This window comes from Berghia stephanieae, chromosome 13 (assembly GCF_034508935.2).
Source record: "Berghia stephanieae isolate SIO BIC M18660-M18661 chromosome 13, UCSD_Bste_1.3, whole genome shotgun sequence".
NCBI classification, from domain to species: domain Eukaryota; kingdom Metazoa; phylum Mollusca; class Gastropoda; order Nudibranchia; family Aeolidiidae; genus Berghia; species Berghia stephanieae.
The window spans coordinates 36801422-36817443 of NC_088372.1; the positions used below are offsets into that span (position 1 = coordinate 36801422).

The 16022-nt window shown below is 34.6% G+C and overlaps 1 protein-coding gene across 1 annotated transcript in view; it reads right to left on the minus strand.

The window, feature by feature from the left end:
- LOC144959016 (uncharacterized) overlaps positions 1–16022 on the minus strand; it is a 212342-nt gene that overhangs the window by 39604 nt on the left and 156716 nt on the right. The window contains exons 68-79 of the mRNA XM_078891350.1: positions 15722–15976; positions 15082–15305; positions 14159–14317; positions 12383–12568; positions 10638–10796; positions 9739–9959; positions 8859–9021; positions 7619–7807; positions 5545–5761; positions 4435–4629; positions 3407–3606; positions 2280–2487 (exon numbers count right to left, since the gene is read on the minus strand). Of these exons, the coding sequence (XP_078747476.1) occupies positions 2280–2487; positions 3407–3606; positions 4435–4629; positions 5545–5761; positions 7619–7807; positions 8859–9021; positions 9739–9959; positions 10638–10796; positions 12383–12568; positions 14159–14317; positions 15082–15305; positions 15722–15976 (2376 nt within the window). The remainder of the gene's footprint in view (positions 1–2279; positions 2488–3406; positions 3607–4434; positions 4630–5544; positions 5762–7618; positions 7808–8858; positions 9022–9738; positions 9960–10637; positions 10797–12382; positions 12569–14158; positions 14318–15081; positions 15306–15721; positions 15977–16022) is intronic.

Below are 16022 nucleotides of genomic sequence, written 5' to 3' on the forward strand. Positions count from 1 at the left end.
GTGCATCTTCCCCTGTCGCCCATTCCACTCCCCTGATCACAGGCAAATCACTGATAACAGGGAACTTCACCTGTCACAAGTGATTAATTACCTGCACCTTCGTCAGTTGAAACAAGGGGAGGTAAGCGAGGTCCGAAAACAAGGGTGATATTGTCAAAAAATTCATAAGAAATGCACTCCTTACATCATTTAATACTGGAAACCCATGTGTCACACAATTTCTTCTTATTTTTTTAAATATTTTAAATTTCTGTCGTCATTATATATATTTTTGTGAAGTGCCAATTGGATTATAAAGCAGATAAGAATATTTCAAATTAGTGAGTGAAATTGTTCTGTCCACCGTATATCATTGATTAAAATATTTTTAAAACATGTTTTGTCACCATGAGGGTCATATTTTCTTACACCCTAAAATAATACAATAAATTTGCAATTAGTATGTCCAAGAAGTACGCTTAATTCACACGAAATAAAAAAGTTATGATTATTTAAAATCTGGGCAATCCGTTGTGTGAAATAACATTATTATTTTTGGTTGAGTGATTTAATTTTTTTATATTAATTTTATTTGTGGCACTGAAATATTTTTTTTGTACTACAGACATGGATGGAACATTCTCTTGAAACTCAAATAACAAAACTAAATAATCTATGTAGACGTTGTGGCAAAAGATGTTTGAAAAGAGGAGTTGGGAGAAGCAACTTAAAAAGATAAAGAAAAATTTGCATGACATGAAAGAATGTAAATAAAGTATCATCGGACCAGTTAGAAAAGCAATACAACATGTTTTAGATCAGAATAAAATTGTCAGACAAGCATTTCACGGTGGCCACTTCATTGGCAATCACTGCCACAAATACATAAAGAAAGTAATCTACAGACACCTTACAAAGATACATGCAGTTAGTACAAACACCCAAAGAGACACCCTAATCACGAAAATAATTCAACTTGAGATCAAATATAATACTTTAAATGACAGCTACAGAGATGTACATAAATTAGTATCACATTCAAATCCCATGTCATCAGAAAAAATTAAAAGAGCAGAGGAAGCCGTCGCAAGGTATTTGCAGAATTACAGAGAAGCATTCCCTCACTCAATTACCCCAAATTACATATATTGGAAATGCACTGCATTTACTGGTTGAAGCGATATAAGATAGGTTTAGGATTCCATGGCGAGCAAGGTGGTCAACTGCTCCATTCTAGCATAGGGAAGATTGAAAAAAGAGCAGGAGGACTTCGAAGTGAAAAAGCAAAATTGTCTTTCACAATGGAAACATCATTGCTTCAAGTTGAACCAGACGTCAGTACTTCATAAAGGCCCCTAATAATAATCCTAAATATTAGAATGATATCTCTCCTTTCTGGTTGGTGTTGAAAATAGATGAGAAACTATTGTTAAACTTGTTTATTTGTTTTCATAATGGTGTTGCATGCATTGTGATTAGACATGAAACTTTGTTAGTTGTGATGTGTGAAAATAGAAGAGAGAGAGAGAGAGTGATAGAAATATTTCTTAGTAAATTTATTACTGACATTATTACTGACAATGTGATCGGGAACGTGACAGACCATAGAATTTATATTATTAATTAATGAAATATGTCATCAAGTGAATCTTATTCATAAGGAATGATTGGATATCAGTTGTATAAGACACACACTAACACGTACCTGCCAGTCATCACTGTGACTGGCTAATTTGTGGACAGGATACTGGTGGATTTGATAAGGAGTTACCACAATATCAAGACCTCTCATAGGACTGCCAGGTCTGAACAGGCCATAAAACTTACATACACTTTTTCCTCATTCTCTTCTGCTTCTGATTATCCCAAAATTATTTGCCTGTACGGTGACTTATGCTATTTATTCACATGTTTCTTACCAATTATAGTTATGATCTTGCATTGAATTATAGTACAACTCATGGAGAGTGGCGTTGTAAAACTATTAGGTTCATAGCCATACAAATGGTATGACAATATTCTTTACATTATGAAGAACAAGAATATATAAATAAGAAAAAGTTAGGTCAATGGATTATTGAGCAACGATTAGTTGAAAATATCAATAAAATGCAGAATCGGAGAGAGAAAAATACAGGTAGCGAAAATGCCGATGCCGGTAGCATGATGAGTCATCGACCTGTCACAACTTGATTAATTACCCTCCCACCGGTGGAGCGCTGGCTCAAACTAAAAGTTCGAGTTTTAGTCGCCGTCATTACAATATCACTTAACAAACCAATCAACAATGAGACACCCACCTTCTCCGAGCACACCCCAAGCTCCACTCCTCTTGCATTCTGTCTTCGACAAGTCAGTCATCTTCTCCAACAGAAGGGCCACTCTCTGATCTAGGATGTCGTTCATCTGTTGTTGGTTGACGCCTTCATCACTGCCACCTTTCTGGAGTCTCTCTGCATGTTGACACAGGAGTCTGGAGGCCTCACGCATGCTGGATTGGAAGGCGACCTACAAGAAAAGGTAGATATAAAAGTAAGTAAGTAGTCCTTCAGAGCCATTTGGCCCGTAGCGTGAAACAGACAATAGCAATTGCTTGCTATCCTTTGGATAGGGCGCTTGTCTATCGCAAAGTACTTTCCCCCAAATCTTTGTGCGGCTATGTGGTCTAGTGGTATGACACTCGCCTTTGGATCAGAAGGTCCTGGGTTCAAGCCTCGCTCTGTGCATAGTTGTCCTTGGAAAAGGCTCTTTACTCACATTCCCTCACCATACTCAGGTGTAAAATGAGTACCTGGCCGTTAACAGCATTGTCTTTGTCAGAAAAAAATTGAAATATCGTCTCATAGGGCGTCATGTCCTGCTTTACATGTTACGTGTTGCTGTTGGTCAGGGAACCCTTGTAAAGCGCTTTGAGCATGTTTAGTGGATATTGCACTATGTAAAAGCTCAAATTTTTAAAAGCTCAGTTCCTGATTCTACAAACAAAAATAAAATTGACAAATAGTTTCTATACACTTAAACAATAGATTATGAGCCCTTTCTTTGTTGACAGTTAATTCTGTCTAATATATTCATTAAAGATTCACAACTCTCCTTATTATCTATTTGTATATTTTTAAATAACAAGATAAAACTAATCTGAAGTCAACTGCTGAAAGCTGTGACCACACAACAACATATCACAAAAGATCCCTAATTAAACATTAATGTACATAATTTTACATCATTCCATGTAATGTAATGAGTATGTTTCAGCCAAAGTAATTTGTAATTTAAGCGCTTAGAGTCTGGTGTCTCGGAGTTATAGTGCTATATAAGTTTTCATCATTATTATTATTATTATTATTATTATTATTATTATTATTATTATTATTATTATTATTATAATTATTATTATTATTAATGAATCAAAATCTTCAAATCATACCTGGTGTTGTTCCCTAGAGTTTCCATCCTGTCTAATCATCTCTTCCTGCCTGTTGAGGATTGCCTCAAATTGCCTGCCGAGGTCCTTACGTCTCTCCAGCTCAATTTCCAGGGTCTCCAGCTTTCTCTCATAGCAAGCAAGGTCTTGGTCTGTGGCCAGGGCTGATGTGCCTTTAAGATTCATCTTGGCCGCCCATAGACCTATACAATGGCGAGATCATTTTATATCAGCGATTTCTATGGGAAAATTGCCAGTTGTTGATGTTGATTTATAGATATGTTATTAATATCGATGGAGTAGTGTATTATTAGTAGTGTATTGATGTCGGCCAAAGGCTTCTATTAGCCTGACTACATTATCTATGAAACATTTTTAAATGCCGAAAACAAATAAATATTTAAATTGAATTGAATTGAAAAAGTAGTGAAAAAGAGCGCACATAAACGATGCCAGAATAAAAGACCCTGATCAGGAAGTCCTGAGTTCAAGCCTTGTGCTAGCAATAAAAGAAAAGGAGGAAAAATAGAAAACCACCTAGGAGTCATGACCATGGCATAGTCCATTTTCCAAAAGAGTGTAACCAAAACACGTTCAAGGGGTTTCTTCTTTGAACATATTCTATTTTAGCTCTACCTATACTTATTGCTACCGCTAATGATGTGAAGAGGGCTAGTCAAAACTATGTATCATATTTTTCTTAGTTCTTTTATTTTCATTAAGCTTTCTGTAAATAGAAATCCATCTAATTAAAAAAATCTGCCTCTTAAATACAGCATTAACTTTAAAATGTATGCCAAATACCTAGAAAATAAAAGGGTAAAATCTAACAATAAATCTAATTGAGTATGGTGTGTACCTGGGAAAAGTGCTAATTTATGTTCTTATTATGTTTATTTATCTATTTTGGCTGTCATGACTACCAAGAACTTTCCAGAATTAGATCAATATCTTCGTAAAGCTGTCACTATCTCCTTTTACTCTCCCCATCCTAGTAGTCAATGCTATATAAAATTAAGACAAGAGTTTACCTTTAAGAGATTCTGCTTGGTTGGCAATACGCTGGTACATCAGTTTGACATCTTCCTTCTGTTTGCCGATGGTCTGGGTGACGTCCCTGGATTGCTTGGCCAGTGTGTCGTAGACAGTGCTGGAATTAAAGCCTTCAAGGTCTGTCTGACGATCGTAGTCCCAGAAATCGTCATTCTTCACTTCCACTGCTCCAGCTGAGAAAAAAAAAAACATGAAAAATAATATTCCTTCAGAACCTTAAAGCCAGTGGAACCTGAGTTTATCTCACTTTTTGTAGCTCTGCATAACAATGACATTTTCTTGCTACCCTTTGGATAGGATGCTAGGCTATTGCATAAAGTACTTTCAACCAGATTTAACAGATCCAACTACCCAATCACTGCTGGATGGACAGAGGGGTCAATAACTAATCATTATATAATTTACTTGCATGGAGAATGTAAACAACTTTAGTCAAATAACTCATTATTCACCCTTTCAAACTAGAAAGTTAAATCAATTATCAACTTTCAAAACTAAATCCGTTTCATGAGAATTTGTTTTAAATCAATGTTTGAATAGCGATTTCATATTTTTACGACTTCTTCTTACTTGTATTGTTTAGTTTCTGAATAAGAAATTTAACATGTAAAGGGCATAAACAGATTGTTCAATCTGACGTAGAATTCCCATCCATAAAAATTTTCAATGTGTCCTTAGAGTATGTGATATAGTTCTTAAAAAAAAAAAAATTATTATAAGTTCAGGGAGTGACATCGTTACTCTAATTTCAATAAAAATTGACTTTCATGAGTGATTTTGACAAGCAGAAAATGCCACACATATATTTTCCTCAAAAAATATTATTTTTAATCAATACACATCCTTGCTTTAAGGCAATCAAATGAGTCCTAAGCTAAATGTGTTGGGATGGACCAGATGCTAAAAAGTCAAATTATAGTTAAACTGGTCAAAAATATAAAACGCACAATAAAATATGATATTCTGTCTCCTCTATAAAGCATATAAACGCAACTTAAGCATGATATTTCTGGCTACAAATTCCATTTTAAGCATCTTAATCATCCCGACTTAATAGTGTTTTGAGACCAGGGGCCACAAATACCCACCATCCAGAATGGCCAGTTGTTTGCCGACAGGTGAATCATCTACTCCATCGGCCCCATTACCCATGGCCAGGGCCTGCATGTTCCTGTGGTACTTGCGTACGGGATACACCGTTGACCCTTTGCTGGAGTAGTCGTCGAAATTGTAGTGTCTGGCAATCAGTCGGTAGAAGGGGTATAGATAGGAAGTCTTGGACCAGCCGTATTTACGGAACAAGAGCTGTGAACGAAGGGGGGAAAATAGAGGAAATTGACAATTGACAACAATAATAATAATAATGCTGAAAATTTATATAGCGCTATAACTCCGAGACACCAGACTCTAAGCGATTATCAAACACTTTCATAATCAATCCTCTAATGACAAGATTTAGATTCATTGTAAAGTACATTGGGAAAAAGAAAGTATGGAAATGAATGTCATAAATCTTTATATTAGTATATTCATAGCGGTCAACCTTTCAACGAGCTAAAATGGGACAGCCTAACACACAATATCATCATGACCCAAAACACCAGTATGTTTGGACTATTATATAATGTAATCTAGACTGAGACTTGCGGGGCACTGCTGGAGACACAAGGAGGAGATTGCAAGCAGTCTTGTGCTATGGGAACCACCTGAGAGAACCAGAAGCAGAGGCAGGCAGAATAAAACTTACATTCACTGTCTTCTAGATGACACAGGAATGGACAACACCTGGGAGCTGCGTACACTTATGGAGGACAGGACAGAATGGCGAAGACTTGTGGCTCATGTTGGGCGCCCCAAGGGGCCGCCTAAGTAGGTAAGTAAGTAGATTTACAGCTTTTCCGTTCTGTTGTTTTAATTTTCTAGTAAAAAAAGCACAACTCTGGGACATGTAAAGGTCATTGCCATACATAAAAACAGTCCAATTTTTCTTATTTAATTTTGTCACCAGATTGCCAAATCGTGACTGTCCTGATTTTATCTGGCCACTTGGCCACTCTGTATATTCATTTACTGCCATTATTGCTCTCTTACATGATAAACTTTGATGTTGGGTAAATCAAACGGCTTGTAAAAGATTTGAGAAAAGTAATGACAGATCACAGTTTGGTAGGAAGTAAAAATTGGGGAGACGGGGAATGATGCAGGAGTGTCCTTTCTTTCTTCATTTTTCTCTATCCAATCCGAGAAGATGATTATTTTCTTCACGATATAATGATCAATATATGTTGAGTATAATCTCATCATATATATATTAGTGATAATAAATGTGAAATCATAATTCTACATGTTTTATAACTGCAGTACTGTTAGTATTAATATCCTATAAACTGCTGTACTGCTATTTCCTGTTCCCTCTCTTTTTATTTCATTCTTCCCTTTACCTGTCCAAAGAGACAGACGACCAGATTTTCAGTTAAATAAATCTCATCAACTTCATCAAAATAATCGGGCATCCATTATTTATTTCTTCAATTCAAATATATACATAACTTAACACAATAAAGGGATTATAGACTTGTTCAATACATTGTACACTGCATCCTGTGTGAAGTAAATTCAGTATTTCCTGGTTATGAGACAAATACACCTTGCTGTGTCATCCTGTCCCTAAGTACAATGGTTGTTAGAACAGGTGAGCACTATTCATGATGACATGACTATTACAACTTACTGATTGCATTTTATTGAGAGATTCCTTTGAGTTTCAAGCCTAGAGAATCAAAGTTTATTTCAGCCTTAGTAGAGTGACATAATAAAAAAATTAATTAAACTACGCCCTTCCACCACGACATCAATAGATACTGTCGCCCAGGCATTCCATGAAGGAATATAGATAATCCATGAAACGAAATGTCTGATGTCAACAAGAATCACCCATGTTGTCTAAAGTGACATAGACAGAAACTTATTATTTGGTTTAAGCCTTACTATCAACATCTCATCTGCGGCTCACTTTCAGAGTGGCTGAGTTGTCTCAATGTTTTGTACAAGAAAAAGAGAAAAGACAAGATTTACCATTGAGATGAATACGAGGAATCTTTTTGTTTCTTTTTCTAATTTGTTTTTTTTTCTTCAGACTGTTGAAATTTCAGACCATCTTACCAAGATGATGAGCATGATGATGATAGCCATTAGACCACAGGCCAGAAGGATGAAGATGATAAGCCAGTCAGGCTCCTTCAAGATGTCAGGATCTACAGATATTCCATTCTGTACCACATTGGTAGGTGTGGTGGGGAAGAAAGGTCCACTGTCTGTACACTGGGCATTCTGAGGCAACACACTGACATACTGTGGATATAATGAATGGGTTCACCGATTTAAAGTAAGACATATCAATGCTGTGCATTACCCTAAAAAGCTCACAACATTCACCAGCTGGAAATAACGTTCAACCACACAAAACTGTGTGTAACTTTAAGGGTTTATAGTTGACAGAATTTAGTGACAACTACTCATAAAAATGGCTGGCTAAAAACAATAACAAAAAACTGAGTGATGTCAATTACGTTCTATCTATACATAACCTCACAAAAATCAATAGGTAACATACTGTTTCGAAGCAGTATCATGTCGGGATGAACGAGTTTAATAAAATATAATATAAAATTTATAGTCACAGATGTAAAACTTGTGGTCGATTTCAAAGCATTACGGTACAGAACAAATGCAATTTCACACACTGTAAAAAAAAGACAAAAAAAACCAACAAAACCCCAAGCCTTCTTTTTTTTCCTTTTCATTCCAATTCTAAACTCACTTTTTGGAGTCCGATACATCCTGATATAAAACCGTTTTGAGATGATGGGTCACTAATGCGATCCAAAAGTTCAAGAGAGAAAGGCTAGAGTTACTCTTAACCTGTTTTACTTAGCTTTCAGTTACTTGAATGCTCAATGTGGTTACTGTAATATATCGATTAATAAGTTTAGTAGTATTTATTTAACGTTTAGTTGTAAACTGCCAAACTGGCCACACTCCACATTATTTTTAGTTTGAGTTGAATAGAAACCTTTTTCCGATTATCATCTAACAATCTTGATGTGTTGTTCCTTGAAGTTTGGCTTAAATATAATTATTATTATAGATAAAACAATATCAATACAATACATTTGGCGACTACATTATAGTTACATTAATAGTACACTATATCAGTTCTAAACAATAGAAATATTAAAAATCGATCTTATAAAAAAAATTAATGCAAGCACTTTAAAAATACATTAAAAATCAAAATTATATTTTTAAAAATTTAGTTCAACAACACCAAAGAAACAAATAAACATTGAAATTTTTGTTAAAACTTCCTAAAAAAAATAAAAAAATATCCAGTTAGCCATACCATTTTCTTGTTGATGTCAGTACTGAGATAGAAACTGTAGATACCAGGGTCAGTAAACCTGTATGCGAAAAGTGTTGTGGAGGTGGCTGTCTGGGCCTGGGCCTCAATCAAGGCACGGAAACCTCCGTAGTCGAAATTGGAGTTGGTGTTATACAAGTTGTTGCTGATCAAAGGTAGAAAGAGAAACAAACATTGAATGGTGTTATACAAGTTGTTGTTAATGAAAATGCGTGTCAGTGATTACGTTTATTATGTGTATGCTGTAACCAAATGAAAAATTGCCTTCATGGACAATAAAGATATGATAATAATAATAATAATAATAATAATAATAATAATAATAATAATAATAATAATAATAATAATAATAATAATAATTATTATTATTATTATTATTATTATTATTATTATTATTATTATTATTATCGTTGTTATTATTATTATTATTATTATTATCGTTGTTATTATTATTATTATTATTATCGTTATCATTATTATTATTATTATTATTATCGTTGTTATTATTATTATTATTATCGTTGTTATTATTATTATTATTATTATAATTATTATTATTATACAGATAAATAATTTTGCGTGCAATGTAGTCCTGAGTAATAAAACCCATTGAATCAGAGTTCATTAAACCAGTTTCTGTAGTGTTTAATGAACACTAACAATTGCGTAGCATTCATTTGATAAGACTGTATGTAGTTTATAGGGAAAGTGATTTCTGCAAATCTAGCAGACCCAGCAAATCAGGGGGGGGGGGGGAGCAGGAGGAGGAGGAGGAGGTGGAGGGTGGAGTAAGAGAGGAAGGGGCAATAGTGGGAGGCAGTGGAGAATAAAAAGGAGAAGAAGATAGAAGAGCCATACTCACACATCATAAATAGGATAGTATGTGTTGCTGACGCTAAAGAACATAATTTCTCCATAGGCAAGGCAAACGGTTGGGTTCTGGATACCAGCAAAGATGGAACCTGTGACATTGGAAGTGGCCAGAAGTCTTCTCCTTGATGTCTGCGAGTTGATGGTGTAACTGTCCACGGTAATGTTACCTGTGTAGTTACCCTTGGCGTTGTCCTCGAGTAATGTCAGGAGCTTAAAGGGAAAACAAGAGTAAATATGGGTGTTAAAATAGGTCAAAAGAATTAATAAAGAAAATAATAATAATAATAGAAATAAAAATAAGAAGAAGAATAGCAACAACAACAACAACAATATTAATAATAATATTAATAATAATAATAATAATATAATAATAATAATAATAATAATAATAATAATAACAATAATAATAATAATAATAATAATAATAATAATAATAATAATAATAATAATAGCATTTCTATAGCACATAACCATGACGATGTCAAACTCAATGTGCTTTACATTGACAACAGTATTATGACAGTACATCAAACATTTGTAACAATAATCTAATAACACATACTACCAATTGACATAACCAAATAAATAAATTGAGGTTTTATATAGCGCAATTTCCACTTAATTGTGCTCAAACAGTCCCTGGTAGCAAGTAACATGTAGAACGAGACATGACGCCTGTTAGGCAATATCAAAAATTATTTTTTCAGACAGAGACAATGCTGTTAATGGCCAGGTACTCATTTTACACCTGAGTATGGTAAGAGACTGTGAGTGAAAAGCCTTTTCAACAATGCACAGAGCAAGGGTTCAGACCCAGAACCATCTGATCCGAAAGCGAGTGTCATACCACAAGACCGCATAGCCAACTAATTACAAGTCAAACGTCACCTGTGATGAGTCAGGGCTGTAGATACCCAGGAATCCTTTGGAGCTCATTTCTACCATGCGGACAAAAGAATTGCTATCATCTCTGCCCTCACATTGGTCAGGTGTGATGGCATTGCGGGCATTGATGACGCCCAGAAGGTTGGCGTATGGAATGGTGGCCTACAGTAGTGGAAGGGTGGGGGGGGGGAGGGAGGAGGAGGAGAAAGTAAACAATTTGGAAATTATGATCAGTTAAATAATTGCTGCATTGGTAGTGGTGATGAAAATGATGACAATTATGATGATGATGATGATGATGATGATGATGAAGATGATGGTGGTGATGATACTGATGGATGATAATTATGATGATGATGATGATGATGATGATGATGATGATGATGATGATGATGACGTTGATGGAAGATAATCATGATGATGATGATGATGGATGATAATGATGATGATGATGGTGGTGGTGGATGATAATGATGATGATGATGGTGGTGGATGATAATTATGATGATGATGATGATGATGATGGTGACTACAACGATGATGATGATGATGATGATGTAGAATATAACAATGCTGAAGAGAAAGAGGTGTAAGAGGAAGAATTGATGGAGGAGAAGGAAGAGGAGTTGAAGGAAGGAAGAAATGTTGAAAAAGAAAGTGAAAGTGTCAGAGGTGAATGAGTCATAGGTCAATACGGTTGTTATCAAGTACCCACAAAACTGAAGGTTGATGGTGGGAAAGATGGTCAAGACTTAGAACCAGTCACTTTATTTGAAAAGGAAGAAGAATAATGGGTGGATAAAACACTAAGGACGAATGAGAGATGTGTGTGAATGGCGTAGTTAAGGTGAATAAACAAAAACAATGACGGGACAGGAAATAGTATCTGTCTTCTTCTAATAAATTGAAGCTTACAATTCAACACTTATCACTATTTTTTAGCTCCTAGGGTAAATTATTCCAAATAGTTGGTCCTTGGTGTTTAAAAGACCAATCTCCCATTATTTTCAGGCGAGTTTGTGGGAGATATTGGAGGAGAGGGGTCGGGGGGAGAGGGAGAAATACCACAGTTTGTTTTTGTTTTGTTTTTAAGGGTTTTACGGTGCTTGCAACACATTTAGGTTATATCAGAGCCAGTAAAAAGGAAGAAAATGGGATAGTAAAAAGTTCTAGAATTACAATTAAAGCACCCAAGAAAAAGTAAGACATAGGGGAACTGGGAACATTTAGGGATCAGATGTAGATTCCAAGAGCATACCACCAATGTACTTAGTTTGAGTTCACCTATAAGTCTCATCTGGACACAAACACAAAATCCAACAAAGAGGAATACACTCAAATGCTTACATTATACATTCAAAAACACAAATATAATAATACATAACAGAAAGATGATTTACAAGGAAAAAAATACCATCTCCCAAAACAATAAATATGCATTTGACTGTTTCCATCCCAATTTGGGCTCCGGCAAGGGCCAGGACAAAACCAAGTAATCGCATTCCAAGACAAAGACAGAAAGTATGTTAGAAACCAGACATAAGGGGATAGAAGACACAGTATGTACCCCCCCCCCCCCCTGCCCACTATGGGAGAACATACCACAGTGTTATTGCTGCTGTCTCTGATTGTAAATAGTTGTTCCTTGGTGTTTAAAAGACCAATCTTCAGTTATTTTCAGGCAAATTTGTGGGAGATATAGGAGAAGAGGGGTCGGGGGGAGGGGGAGAGGGAGAGGGAGAACATACCACAGTGTTATTGATGCCATCTCTGATTGTTAGATAAGGCACCAACGGTGTTGAGGCACATGTGAATGTGATCTGCCATTGCTGACTGACACGACATTCCCTGCTACAGATGGCTTCCAGGTCATCCGTCTTGCACATACACAGGCCAAGATTACGATCGTAGCCAACATACTCTTCACAGACTTCCTGGGAGGGCGATAGAAAGATAGAAAAAAGGCATTTCATTTAGGGTGTATTTTAAATTCATCATATAGAAAATATTTCTCAATTAAGTGCAAACACTAGTTGATAGAGTTGTTGCTAAGATAATTTTCATATATAAGTGTTGTATATATAATAATAATAATAATAATAATAATAATAATAATAATAATAATACGAAGAAGAAGAAGAAGAAGAATAATAAGAATAATAATAAAAAATTGCGCTTATATAGAACATATTCCCATTGGAGGGCTCTATGCGCTTTACAATAAAATCTCGAGAATAAAAAGAAACATGAAAACCAGACATACAAATATTATTGACAGGTCTAAACATATATGCAAGTAAATATATATATATATATTATAAAATACAATGAAAAATTAATGTGTCACACATAACAGGGACATAAATAGATACATTAAAATTGTATAATAAGTTGAATTATTAGTTGTGATTGTTTAAAACCAATGAACATACTTTGTGTTTCAAAATATTTCGTTTTCTATTATTATATGTACTTTGATATCATTTTTATTTTGGTTGCTGATTTTTGCTTGTTTGAGTCTGAGAATTTAAGTAAATGTTGGTGGATGTGGAATGGGAAATTAAAACTGATAAAATTTCTATTCTCTGGTTTCTTTTGGGTAAAGTAGGAGAGATAAATAGCTCTTAAAACTTCTATTATCTGGTTTCTTTTGGGTAAAGTAGGAGAGATAAATAGCTCTTCAATGGAGTAATAAACAAAACTGAATATAACAGTTTCAAAAAAGAACAAAATACCAAACACGAAACATTTCAGGCTCAAAACCCTTCTTCAGCCAACAACAAAAAACCGATAAAGACATAAATACATTAAGATTTTTCTGAGGAGAAGACCTACAAAATATCTCTGTCATCAATCTGGAATTTAGTAATGTTTTTACGTCTTTATTGTTTTTTTTGTTGTTGGCTGAAGAAGGGTTTTGTGCCTGAAGCATTCTGTGTTTGGTATTTTGTTCTTTTTTGAAGCTGTTATATATTTTCATTTTTGTTTATTACTTTTTACAGTCCACAGCTTCTAGCAGCCTAGTATCACATCTTCAATGGAGGTGGACCAAAGACAAAAATTCTCCCAATAGAAAAATTACTGTGGCCTCAAACTGAAGTCTATCCTATCATTATTTCTTCTGTTTTGTTTTCATCACCCCCCCCCCCCCCTTATGAACTGGCGTAATGGTGATGAAAAATACTAACGTTTGAAGCAAAGCAATAAGGACAATAGAGCCTAAGTTTCTATCTTATTTAATGGACAGTTACTGTCCAGTAACAATTGCATCCTACCCTTTGGATAGAATGCTATTATGATATTGCTAAGTGTTTTCCCCTAAATTTAACAGAACCTGCTATCCAGTCCACGCTGAGTGAACAGAGGGATTTGAAAAATAAAAAAAACCCAAACAAACCTTAGACTCAAAGAGAACCAAACCTGTCCCTTTACTTGCAATACAAGTGCTCTACACACTGAGCTTTTGTGACCCTAGAGTATTGGAGTACTACTGATATAATAATTCTATAGGCAATCAAATTTACCTGAGAGCAATGTGCCTCCCATTGAGAATCACTGAAGCATCGTCCATCTTGTGTACGTGTTGTGCCAGAGCCACATCTAGGGAACACTTGTTTGGAGCAATCCTCTGATGTCCCTTCTTGGATATAGCCAGCCTTGCAAGGACACGTTTTGTCTGACAGCTGGGTGGAGGTAAATTGCATCATTTTAAAAATAATTTTTAAAAAAAAAGCGCTTTGAGGTTTCGATGAAAGGTGCTATAGAAATATGCTGCTTATTATTATTATTATTATTATTATTATTATTATTATTATTATTACTTTTATTATTATTATTATTATTATTATTATTATTATTATTATTATTATTACTATTATTATTATTACTATTATTATTATTATTATTATTATTATTATTATTATTATTATTATTATATTATAAAAGTTAATCTGTCTATGAGTCACAACAGTAAGAAGTAATTGAATTATTATGAAGTTCCAGATTTTATAATCAATTTTTACGAGTAAAACAATAAATCAATGGTTGTGAAACTATATAAAAGGATGCCCTTAGCTAAAATAAATAAACGCCTGAAAATTGTTCTTGTAAAGAGTATATAAGAAAATATTTCATGCAAATCTTCTCTTTGTCAAATGATATCACCCTTAAATCATAGAGAAGAATACACATCCATCTATATCTTCCCCTTACCTGTTGCCTTAAAATAATCAATGCTTTCATCTTTAAAATTCAATTCACCAATACCAAACAAGGTCAGCCGGAAAATTTCTAATTTTCACATTACACCTGAGTATGGGTGAGAGAATGTGAGTAAAGAGCCTTTTCCAAGGACTCAACTCTTCGCTACTCAGAGCAGGACTCGAACCCTGGACCTTTCAGTCCAAAGACGAGTGTCCTACCACAAGACCACATAACTACAAATTACCTGATAATCTCTTCCAGCACCAGTGCAGACACAAGTAGAAGAGCCAGTATCTGGTTGACTGGCCAATCCCCCACATGAGAAGCATCCTGTTTGAGCTTGGTAGGGATTGTATGTGTTCTTAGGACATTTCAGGCAGTCACTCAGACTCTTGCCTTCTTCGTTAGGATTGTAACGGCCGGTTGGACATTCGGTGGGCTCAAAGCTTGCCTCTGGACAGTAGTGACCTGGGGGAAATAGTCAATTTGTTTGTATTTAATGGTTTTACAGCACTTGTGACACAGATAGGTCAGTCAAATAATAATAATAATAATAATAATAATAATAATAATAATAATAATAATAATAATAATAAAAAATAATAAATAATATTTATTATTATTGTTATTATTATTATCATTATTATTATCATTATTATTAGCATTATCGTTGTATTTTTATTATAATTATTATTATTATAATAATTATTATTATTATAATTATTATTATTATCATTATTGTTGCATTTTTATAATAATAATAATAATAATAAGAATAAGAATAAGAATAATAATAATAATAATAATAATAATAAATAATAATAATAATAATAATTTTTATTATTATCACCCTCATCATTATTATGTTAAACAGAGAGACATACCAGGAGGACATAGATAGGAGTTGGTGGTGGCATATCCAAGCCAATATGCCTGAGAGCTGCTGTTGGAGACTGGATTATCTGTGGTTGCCCCGTTCTTACACACCACACCAGCGCGACACGGTGTGCATTCCGTCCTATTGGGATGGGCACCGTAATATCCAGGGGCACAAGGTTCACAGGTCTCCTCAAAGCTTCTACGAAGAGAGCCACTGTATTCTTTGTAACCCAGTGGGCATTGACGTGGTTCGATAGCACCTAGGAGGGAAAAAATAAGACATACGAGGTCAATTCAAATTTCAAC